This window comes from Pristis pectinata, chromosome 4, assembly GCF_009764475.1.
Source record: "Pristis pectinata isolate sPriPec2 chromosome 4, sPriPec2.1.pri, whole genome shotgun sequence".
Lineage (NCBI taxonomy): Eukaryota > Metazoa > Chordata > Chondrichthyes > Rhinopristiformes > Pristidae > Pristis > Pristis pectinata.
Window position 1 is genome coordinate 13,617,388 of NC_067408.1, and position 12,568 is coordinate 13,629,955.

General features: G+C 42.1%; 1 protein-coding gene across 1 annotated transcript in view; it reads left to right on the forward strand.

Annotated features, from left to right (window-relative positions):
• Positions 1–8,112, forward strand: part of rad50 (RAD50 homolog, double strand break repair protein) — a 134,462-nt gene extending 126,350 nt beyond the window's left edge. Inside the window, 2 exon segments of the mRNA XM_052014835.1 lie at positions 1,591–1,724; positions 5,082–8,112. Coding sequence (XP_051870795.1) covers positions 1,591–1,724; positions 5,082–5,250 — 303 coding nt within the window. The 3' untranslated portion in view covers positions 5,251–8,112.
• Positions 8,113–12,568: the final 4,456 nt, after the last annotated feature.

A 12,568-nucleotide genomic window follows, 5' to 3' on the forward strand; every position in this document is an offset into this window, starting at 1 on the left:
GATCTCAGTTGGTGAAGAGGCATTCTTTTAAATGACTTTGATCACCTGCTTGGGGAATCACCCAACAGAATCTTAAGATATTTATTTATTAGTCACATGTACATCGAAACACACAGTGAAATGTGTCTTTTTGCGTTACTGAGAATGTGCTGGGGGCAGCCCGCAAATGTCGCCAACATAACATGCCCACAACTCCTAACCGTACGCCTTTGGAATGTGGGAGGAAACTGGAGCATCCGGAAGAAACCTACGCAGACACAAGGAGAACATACAAACTCCTTACAAACAGCAGTGGAATTGAACCCAGATCACTGGTGCTGTAATAGCGTTACACTAACGTGCCGTCTACAATCTTCTCTTCCTATGTTTTGGGTAGACCATTGCCTGATTGATTTGTGAGTAAGGTGTTCTTTTAGATAAAGTGTTCTACAGGGTGGTGCAGAATGATCCAACGAAAAGAAACATTCTAAGGCAACATTGGCCAAACCCACCCTTCACAACACTGGGGACAGATAGAATGTCAACACATAGTGACACTTGGTGCTTGCATACCCAGAGTCTATGCACAGTTTGATGCAGCCATCAGAATTAGGGCCATGTTGTGTACATTCTCTCCCCACTCCCCTTTCTAGAGATTTATACATCGAGTTTCACTTTTGAACTCCAGTAGATTTGGGAAAGGTTTCAGGTGATTGCCACAGCACAGTTGCAGGATATGGGCCCCACCTGCACCAAATACAGCAAGAGCATTTGCACCTGATGACTTGGTTCCTCCTTGTAAATAAGAGTGAGCACTGTTGGGGCGGGGAGTTGAGAGGGAATATGGGGAGAATAAAAGATGGGTGAGAGTAGGATTAGCATAAAAATAAATCCTTGGTGGTTGATGTGGACTCTATAAACTTGTTTCTGTGCTATACGTTACTATCTCCCTGAACTATCTCTGCCCTAATGTCTTAATTCACTTTTCTAAACACATCAATGCATTTGCTTACTAATTATCTAACTGAATCCAAACTTGCTCATTCTCCAGCCCTGGCTTTGGGGATCATGGCAGCACAGTGGAACACCTAGTAAGCTGCTGTCTCACAGCTCCAGTAACCAGGTTCAATCCTGGCCTCTGGCGCTGCTTGTGCAGAGTCTGCACATTGTCCCTGCGACTGCCTGGGTTTCCCCCGGTGCCTCATTCTTCCTCCCACGTACCAAAGATGTGCAGGTTGGTAGGTTAATTGACTAAATAGTAAATTGCTTCAAGTGCACAAGTGAATGGTAGGATCTGGGTGCGGAGTTGAGAAGGAATGTGGGGAGAATAAAAAATTGATTAGGATAGGATTGGTGTAAACATGAATGATTGGTGTAGACCAAGGGACCCATTTCCTTGCTGCATAACACTATGACTCTATTACCCTGGAGCCTTTCTGGTATCATCGCCTTCTTTTTGTAGTGTGGAAATAAGAACTATGTGCAGTACTCTTACTGTGGCCTAATTAGTGTTCTACATGGTGTCTAACGTAACCACTATCATCTTGCATTCTGTGACTCAGCCAGTGAAGGAAGGTTTCTCTTTGACTTGCTGTGTTAATTCTATTTCAGGTTCTTGCCTCCCTCATTATCCGTCTAGCACTGGCGGAGACCTTCTGTCTGAACTGCGGAATTCTTGCTCTGGATGAACCAACCACAAACTTAGATCGGGAAAACATTGAATCACTGGCCCATGCTCTGGTTGAGTAAGTATCCTGAACAGACCTCGATCTCCTAGAAGATATTTGATCTTTAGAAATATGACCATTCTGTTTCATTTCAAATTAATTCCAGATTCCTTTTCGCATTACATGGGCGTTGGTGTCAATTCATTATAGCATGATCCTTCTTCTGGTCTCAAGGGTAAATGCACCACTCTGATGTAGTTCCAGCCATACAGCCAGCACTGCATCAAAGTGTCAGCCTCAGTCATATATATAAGTCCTGATGTGGAGCTTGAACCCATAGGTTTCTCACTGAGGCTGTAGAGTGAAGAGTTTCATTCATGAATCCACTCCATTGTCCATGAACCCAATCCATTGTCCATTTCTGGGAAGAGAAGGATATACCAGAGGACCTCAGAAATGCAGTCATTGTAACCATCTTCAGGAAGGGAGACAAGTCCAACTGTGCTCACCCACTGGAGTATTGCTCCCTGAACTGCAGTGTGGATTCTCTCCACCTGGAGATCCAATAGATATGATCTTCATCACACAACAGCTCTAAGATAAGTGACCACCTTCATCCTCACTAAAGGCTTTGACTCCGTCAGTCGGGAGGAACTCCTCAAATTTGGCTGCCACACAAGTTCACTGCCATTTTATGGTTTGCTTTGTGTAGGCATGCAAGCCATGATTCTAATCCTGTCTACAACAGAGCCAATGTTGGAAGATCAGTGCCAAACAAGGCTGTGTCTTTGCCTCAACACTTTAACCAGTCTTGTTGCAATGTTTCATTTCACCTCCAACAAACTTCCTGTGGGAGTGAGCTAATCTTCAGAGCTAATAGGAAAACTGTTCAACCTATGGCAAATACACTCCAGGAGTAAGGTCACCCAAAACCCCCATGGTTGTACTACAATATGTAGATGCACTTTTGTTTGCAAATGCTCAAAAACCGAGCTCCAATGTATCATCGATTTGATCGGTGAAGCATACGAGAGGGTAGCCTTGTGCTCAACAATGGCAAGATGCAAGTCCTCTATCAACCTGCCCTTGCTACACCACACTGCCCTCTGATAATAAAGGTTCATGGGAGACCCTGGAAAGAGTGGATTACTTCTCACATCCATCTCAGGAGCAACCACTTGACAAAGGCAGGCATTAACAATGAAATTCAGCAGCACAACCTTTAATCAATTGAGAAGAAGGGTATTTGAAGATCAAAACCTCAGAAACTGGCACAAAACTCGCGGTCTACAGAGCAGCTGTGATCAATTCCTTCCTATGTGCTTCTGTGAGCTGGACTATTTACAGAAAGCATCCTAAGGCGCTTGAAAGATACTGCCACAAAAACATCCAAATTCACTGGAAGGATACGTAAATGAACCAACATCACTACCTTGTAGCAGACCATCATCCCCAGCACATAATACTTTCAATTGACTCTGTTGGGCAGGCCATATATTTCGCATGTCTGACACCAGACTTCCAAAACAGAGGCTTTATTCCAACTTGCATCCTGGGAAGAGATTACCAGATTGATAGTAAACATACAAGGATGGGCACAAAGCCTCATTGCAAAAGTGCAACATCCCCACTGACTCATGGAAACCTTTGGCCCATGGCAGCCTGAAATGGAGGGATGGTATTGAAACCTTGAGCCCATGCACTGGGAGCTGATGAATGTCCTGTGTAAGTGGCAGAAGGAGCGCACCACCTCACACACCCACCTGCCCACCCATTCGGGCATCTCCTGCCCCATTTGTGGAAGAGTCTATGGTTCATCCATGAAACTGAATTGGAACTAGGTCATCCTTGATCCAGAGGGACTGTGTAAGAAGAAGATGAAGTATTATCACCAAGCCAAAACCAATCCTTTGAATGAAGATTGTCATGTTATTTAAGATCTCAATTCCTTACCCACCAGTTCTGAAATGCTGTGATAGATATTTTAAACCAGACACCATGCTTGCACATCAGTGTTCAAAAAAGATCTATCCTCTTTATAAATGAAGTCACTTCAGGCTTAACTGCTGAAGCAGACAGGTTTGCGCTATCAGTGCTTGGAAAGTATGGGGAATTGGAGGTGTTCAAATATCAGTGCAAAAAATCGAGAGCTGCCTCTCTCTCCACACCATTCTAGTGAGACTGAAGCAAAGCCAGAAGTCATTGAAGGACTGTCAGCATTGGCAGCCCCATCTCCAACCTCCCTCCAAAACCCTTACTTATGTTATTGTCTTCCAAATACCAGTCTGTTGTCCTTGTGCAATATCAGTATGATAATTACCCTGTTGTAACATCATCTGAGGACGGGTGTGGGAAGAAGCTACCAGGATAGTGCATCTTCTACTGAAAATCCTTATTCATGTCTTGTGACCTTCATTCTCAATTATTTCAATGTATTTTCTCCATTTCTCACTCTTGCATAGACTTTGCTTCACTGGTAGCTTCTCCCACACCTGCCCTCTGTCACCCTTGACTTAGCTATTCCAGAGACATTAATTGCATACATTCACATTCAGGTGACAACCCATTGCTGTCCTGTAATTCCATAACCTGCCACAAGGGTGCAGAAATGACATAAAGCCCAAAAAGTTTGAAAGCAAGTCACCTTTTCCCTCTTTGGAAATCGGTGTAATTCACTTTTACACTGCTAGTTTTTCCAATGTGGACTTAACAGTCTAATATTTTGCATTTTGTGGCAAAATGTTTTGCTCAAAACTTGGTCCTTAAAAAGGACTGAGCAAGGATCTGAAACCACATTTTGATTTAATCCTTTGAATGTTAACTCTGGCATCTCCATGTGGTCATGTTTATTTATTAAGTGGATCTAATTTCCTAAATTAAGCCCATTCCCCAGCATTTAATTCCACCCATTTCTACCTGCTTACCTCCCCCTGGCTTTCTCATTATTTCCTCCTCTTAAAATGTTTACCCTCCTCTAGTCCTGTCGTGCCCCAGTTCCCATTATCCCATTCCACACCAAACCACCAATAACGTCTCCCTCCTCCTTTTCTTTTTCCCACACCGCCAGTTCCCATTTCTGACTCCCTCTCCGTCTTGCACTCTTGATCCCTCCCTCCCTCCCTCGTCCTCTCCTGCCCTCCTCCCCTCAACCTCTCCCTTTCTCTAGAACTACTCTCCAACCCAATCTGCCTCACCATTCTCCAGTTATCTGAGATAATTGGATATGCCCTCTGAGTAACCCATTAAAGCTATGGCCAACCCAGGTTGCATACTCAAGTCTGAAGTGAACTTGAGTGTTAAGAGTGCTATCCCTTAGCCCAAGCTTTGCACTGTTAGCAGCAGTGGCAATGGGGTACGGAAAAGTGCGACTAACCCCTCCACTCTTTTCCAGCAAAAAAAAATCTTCATTAACTAAGCTATGCTGCTGTTTCCTAGGATAATAAAGAGCCGTTCAAACCAAAGCAACTTTCAGCTTCTGGTGATCACACATGACGAGGATTTTGTCGAGCTGTTGAGTCGTTCCCAATACGTCGAACACTTCTACCGAATCAAGAAGAACATCGACCAATGTTCAGAAATCATTAATGCAGGGTCAGCTCCTTGAACACCCATGTCTAGTCGAAATGTATGTCATCAACAACTGTTTTCTTATCTCATAACATTTCGGAGTGAGCTATAACAAGGAACCATTTTATGAAGTGGTTACAGTTCTCTCTGCATGATTAGATTAGTCTTGCACTTTCTATTTTGTTGTTGATATATGATCTGATTTCTCTTTTTGTCGATAACAGCATTGAACTGGTGCAACAATAAATCAACTTGTTTCTTCCTACCCATCACTCTCCCATTTGTGCAACTTTGAACTCAATCTTGGATGTGAATTTTCGGGGGATTATGGAAAGTACAAATCCAGTTTTTCTTTGAATTAATGTTTGAAATATGGAACAGGAAGAGGCCCTTTAGCCCACAATGTCTGTACCAACCATGATTGGAAATTAAACTAATCCCATCTGCCTGTACGTGATCCATATCCTTTCCTTCCCTGCCTGTCTAAATGCCCCTGAAACACACTATCATGTCTGCTTCTGTCAACCCCTGGCATCACATTCCAGGCACCTATCACTCTCTGTGTATAAAAATGTGTCTCGCACATCTCCTTTAAACTTTGCCCCCCCTTACTTTAAAGCTTATACCCTCTAGTATTTGACATTTCCACGATGAGGAAAAAGACTCTTAACTTTCTATGCTATCTATGCCTCTCATAATTTTATATACTTCAACAGGTCTCTCCTCAGCCTCTGAAACCCCAGAGAAAACAATCCTACTTTGTCCAACTTCCTCTGTAGCTGGTACTCTCTAATCAGGAGATGTCGTGGTGATGTTCTTCTGCACCATCTCCAAAGCTTCCACATCCTTCCTGTAATGCGGTGACCAGAACAGCACGCAATACCCCAAATGTGGCCTAACCAAAGTTTTATATAGCTACAATGCGACTTCCCAACTTTTTATACTCAATGCCCCGACCAATGAAGGCAAGCATGCTGTTTTGCTGCCTTTACCACCCTATCAACTTGTGTTGCCACTTTCGGGGAGCTATGAACTTGTACCCCATGATCCTTCTGGACATCAGTGTTCCTAAGGGTTCTGCCATTTACCGTATAATTTCCCCTCCCAAATTGCAACACCTCATACCTGTCTGGATTAAACTCCATCTTCCATTTCTCCGCCCATATCTCTAACTGATCTATACCCTGCTGAATCCTTTGACAACTTCGGTATCTGCAAATCCACCAACTTTTGTGTCATCTGCAAATTACTAATCAGCCCATCTACATTTTTGTCCAAATCAGTTACCACAAACAACAAAGGTCCCAGCACGGGACACCATTGACCACAGATCTCCAGTCAGAGAAGCACCCCTCCACCATTATCATCTGTCTTCTGTGGCCAACAAAATATTTAAAACAAATAATCATTGGAGTAAGCAGGGAAGTTAAATTGTAGTCCAGTATTAGCCATTGTCTCAATCCTGGAAAGTCTAGATGTGCACTGATTGTGCCCCAATCTGCAATTATCTCAAATGAAGTTTAATTCCTTTGAATCTTTGTGAATCTTGCTAGTTTATTGTATTATATGCTCCATTCCAATTAGTGCCTGATAGAAGTCCCAGATTTGGTCTTTGTATCACCTAAGGTTGGTGCAGCCGAAATTATTAAGTTTAATTAATGCTCAAGAACCAGAGACTGAGGGACAGAGTGGGCAAGCTCATTAAAATTGTAGATTGGCTGAAAGTCTACTCAAACTTAAATGCACAAAAGAGTTGAGTATAATGCTTCCAAAGCCACCTTTAGCTCAATTATTAACCTAATCACAACTGACTAGAACTATTTCCACATCCAAATACAGTGCTGATAAGCACCTCAAATACCTAAAAATTTAGTTTAGAAAAATTTATAGAGTTGGGCCTTTGGAACAGGAAAATTACAAAACAAGGAAAGTTGCCATTTTTATTCTGTAAACTTTTTGTGAACGAAATGCTTAAGTTGCTCAGTAATGTAAAGTTATGAAAGAAATTGAGGAAGTTTGGTCACAAGTGCCAAACAGTTGTTGGATGTCCGCCATCAGTTGTACTTATTTTCCCAGTGCTCAGTTTTGTCTGCTTCAATTAACTGGATATTAGGAAAGGAGTGCAATGATACTATTAGGGTGAGGAACCAAAGATTACTTGAATGCAAAAATCAAGATGTGAATATCTATGTTTTTCACTAGAAACTTTGAAGTTGGATTGGCATTACTCTATATTTCACTCTTCATAGAATATTCACACACAATTTGTAAAAAAGCAAACATTAATCCTTAAACCAGCAAAATATTTATGGTAGACTGCATGTGTTTTATTGTGACATTTCCATTTTATTTTCGACTCTGGTTATGGCCAACCTAATTAACCCATGCTCTCCACTTGGACATTCTGCATTCCATTTTGATTTTCTGTAAGCTGGCTGGTTGGTTGGTTTTCAATTTATTAGGACTGTGGAGTGACTGGTTCTTTGCCCCATCAGGTCCATGTTGGCTCCCATCAATCCCATTCCCTTCACCATATTTCCCTATACCCCTGCGACTTACTCCCCCCCCCCCCCCCCTTTTGATTTACTTTGCCACTTACCTGAGGTAATTTACAGTCACCTATTAACCTGCCAGCATGTCTTTTGGAGGAAACCCTCATAATCACGGCAGGAACACACAAACTCCAGTCGCTCAGCACGCAAGGTCAGGATCATCCCTGAAACTATGAGGTAATCGTCATAACTGCTGTGCCACCCAAGCCCGTGACCATTATGGCATAACCTGTGCTTTATCATTCAGACTTTTTGGAGCACTCAGTGGTAGGAAGCTGCCTCCTTATCTTATGCCTGATCACTTTACATTGAGGCTTTCAAGTCCAAATAAACTGCTGACATTGACAATGGAGAAATGTTATTAAAATTTGTTTGAAAGGTTTGCTTTCACAATCTTTGTTATTGTTCCCTTGTGCTGTGATGGAAGGTGTAACTGCACGGTTTCCACTTTCAGTACTCCACGCTATCTGCAAGACAAGATCAGAGAGTAGCCTGCAAGGAGGGAGGAAGACAGTGGAATGATGGTTTACAATATTCACGTCGTAGCCACCTACTGAGGAAGCATCATGGCAACTCTTACTGAAGTCTGAAACTAAAATAAAAAAGTGCTGGAAACACTCTGCAGGTCAGACAGCATCTGTGGAAAGAGAAGTTAACATTTCAGGTTGAAGAACCTTCATCAGAATTTACTGAAGGAGGAGCAAAATTTAAGATATAGGTATTTATTTATTAGTCACATGTACATCGAAGCACACAATGAAATGTGTCTTTCTGCATTACTGAGAATGTGCTGGGGGCAGCCCGCAAGTGTAGCCACACTTCCAGCGCCAACATAGCATGCCCACAACTTCCTAACCTGTACATCTTCGGAATGTGGGAGGAAACCGGAGCACCTGGAGGAAACCCACACAAACACGGGGAGAACGTACAAACTCCTTACAGAGAGCAGCTGGAATTGAACCCAGGTCGCTGGTGCTCTAATAGTGTTACGCTAACCGCTACACTACCGTGCCGCTCATTCTGGCTTGATCAAACCACATCCAACCTAAGCCCATCATCTTGTTCATAGCCGACCCGAGTGGGTTTGGGTCAGGTGACCAGGGTTTAGAGAAGAGTCACTATTCGGGCTCAAGGATCCACTTGTATGGCACCTTTCGGTGGTCTTCACTGCAGCCATCGCCCTTATAGCCCCAGCCCCTGGGCTGCTCCTCTCACCTGCCTACCTAGGTCAGGATAGACAGGGAAGTTATTCAAAAAAAATTATCGGTAGGGTTGGGGAGTCAGCGTCTGTCTTTTACCTTTGTGATTTATGTGTGATGATGAGCCATGTGATGTGAAAAAGAAATGAACTGGGTTTACTTTGTGCTTATAGAAAATTTACAGCACAGAATGAGGTATTTGACTCATTATGGCTGCACCAAGTAGTTATCCCTTCTGTTCATGTCCCTCCTCTTCCCTATAGCCCTTTTATCACCTTTTCAAATATTTTTCACATTTTAAAAATGATAAAGTAATCCATTTTCCTTAACTTTCTGATAGGATATTACATTCTAATAATATTCTACAATCAAAACCAATTCTAAACCCTCCTCTCATTGACTTAGAGATGTTAAACTTGTTCTCTCTCATAAATGTCTCATCAGGGAAATAAATTCTCAGCTTGTATTTTCAAAACCCATTCTAAGTGTGGACTCATCACTGGTGTCATTACCTCATTATATTCTCTGATGCAAAGTGCCCCAGTTCACCAGTAGAGTCACAACTAAAGATTACCAGCTTCTCTACCTATGTAAATCTCTGATGTATCATACAACATAGAATGGTACAGTACGGGACAGGCCATTCGGCCCACGATGTTCTGCCAAACAAATTACAGCAATTACTCCAAATTAATCTAATCCCTCTTTCCCACAGATTGACCATATACCTCCCTTCTCTGCATATTCATGTGCCTGCCTAAGAGTCTCTTAAATGCTCCGATGCTATGTCTCTAGCAGTGCATTTCCAGGCCTCCACCACTCTGTGTTTAAAAAAAAAGTTGCCTCACACATCTGCGTTGTACTTTCCACGTCTCACCTTAAATACATGCCCCCTAGTACCAGACATTTCAATCCCAAGGAAAAGATACCAGCTGCCTTATTCATCTATGCTTCACACAGTCTTATAAACTTCTACCAAATTTCCCCTCTGTCTCCACTGCACTAGAGAAACAGCCCCGCTTGTCCAACCTCTCCTCATAGCAGCATCCTGGTAAAGCTCCTCTGCACCCTCTCCAACCCTCCACATCCTTCCTATAATGAGGTGACCAGAATTGAATGCAATACTCTAAATGTAGCCTAATCAAGTTTCATAAAGCTGTAACGTAACTTCCTGGCTCTTGAACTCAGTGCCTCGACTCGTGGAGACGACCATGCCATGTGCCTTCTTTACCACCCTATCAATCTGTGCGGCCACTTTTAGGAAGTCATGCACCCTGGGCCTCAAGATCCCTCTGTTCATCAACTATGTTAAGGATCCTGCCATTAACTGTATACTCTCCCTTTATGTTGGATCTCCCAAAGTGCAGCACCTCACACTTGCCCAGATTAAAGTCCATATGCCATCTTTCCACCCATATCTGCAACTGATCTCGCTGTATCCTTTGGTAACCTTTGATCCAATCCACAATACCACCAATTTTTGTATCATCTGTAAACTTGCTCACCCCACTTTTACCACATTTCATCTAAATCATTATATACCTGACAAACAACAGAGGTCCCAGTACAGATCCCTGCAGAACATCACTAGTCACAGACCTCCATCCAGAATAAGACCCTACCCTCTTCGATCCAATTTTCGATCCAGTCAGCCAAGTCACTGCGGATCCCATGCATCCTAATCTTCTGGATGAGCTTCCAAGAAAGACCTTGTTGAATGCCTTACTAAAATCCGTGTCATATTCATGAAATTGCAATCTTTCCTAAGTGGAGCATCTAGAGTAAACAAAAAGGTTCTAATAAATAATCCGTATAGTGTTATCTTGTGCCCAATGCCTCAGTTTATAAAACTAGGATTCAAGAAGTTTTGAATTGACTTTCTCTATATCCAACCACTCCCCCCCTCCACTTTTACCCACCTGAATTACTCAAATTTCTTAACTTTAAACTCCTCCACTCTTCAAAGGTTTGTTGCTTGCTCTGTATTGTTATTTTTCCTCAAGTAATCACTGTGCATTCTTTACATTATTTTATAAAAGAATTCTTAAGTATCCACGTGCACAATACCAGTTTTTCTTAATCAGAGACTATGTTTATTTCTTCCCTCAAGGAAATATGGATATTGGTGGAAAATATGTTACTGACCACCTATCATTCCAAAGCCAAATATATATCTGTTTTCAAAAAAAGTATAGCCATCATAATGTTGGAAATACAACTGCCAGTAAATGGTACAGACAGTGGCACATAAGTTCCACAAACAGAATGTGATGACTGGATAATTTTGATTTTTATTGAGGAATAAGTATTGATCGAGAAACCACTCTGCTTTCAAGTGGTGCCAATCAGATTTTTTTTTATCTGTTTGAGAAAGAAGATGGCCTTGTTTCTTCTTCTTATCTGAAAATGACGATTCTAACAGTGCAGCACGGTTAAACGCAAGCTCCAGTGAGAGCCAGCCGAGATCTTTACATTCAAGTGGCTGCAGTAGGTCTGAACCCACAGGAAGGAAAGGTCTCTTGAATAGATTTTTTCCCTATAGCCATTTGTCAATCTGATCTATAAATTAGACCTCTGAATTACACCAGGAGCTACTCTTTATATGATGTGCTCTTTAATGTAATGAGGTAAGTAACTAACTATCGGGCAGGGGTCTCTAGAGGTCGATTAGCTGTGTTTTGATAAACCAGGTGGACGTCTAGGCCACAGGCAGTTAGTTGCTTCAGCCTCACTGTCATGCAATTGGAGTCACAAATAGATAAGCCCAGACAAGGAGAGCAGGTTTTCACAAGAAAACAGGAGCAGGAGTAGGCAACCAAGTCCCTCAGGCCTGCCCCACCATACAATATGATCGTGGCTGATCTATGCCAGCCTCGATTCCTCTTCTGTGCTAGCTCCCCATAACCTCAATCTTTCAAATATTTATTTATCTCCATCTTAAATACATTTGATGACATGGCCTTCACCACCCTCAAGGGCAGAGAATTCCAGAGATTCACTAAGCTCTGAGTGAACAAATTTCTGCACACCTCAGTTTTAAATGACTGGCTCCCTATTTTGCAACTTTGTCCCATTGTTTGTGACTCTCCCACATGAAAACCTCTCAACATCTACCCTGCCAAGCTCCCCTAGAATCTCGCATGCTTGAATAAGGTAACCCTTCATTCTTCCATTTTAGATGTTTGTAGCATAACTGACTGTTCTGTGATCACAAATACAATAATAGTTTTTACATTTTGAACATAATGTCAAACAGCAATGATAGGAAGTGAAATTCTATTTGGCTTATTGGTCCACTGGATCCTCACTTAAATTGCTCAATGCTGTTGACTGTCATCGCTGGCTCCCTCACTTACTTCTGACAAAGGCTCAAGATTTTTCAAAGGGGAGAAGGTTTGGATCATCAATAGCCTTTACACATGGTCATATATACTCCATTTGATAATCTCACAAACTACATTAAGCTATAAAAGCTTTAATAAACATGTAAAAACAAAACTATTGCCAAAGGCTTAATAAGGTTATAGACTGACACGGGAGAAATTTATCTTGAGGAATAAGGAAATAGTAGAGAAATTATAACAAATATATCTTCAGGGACAAA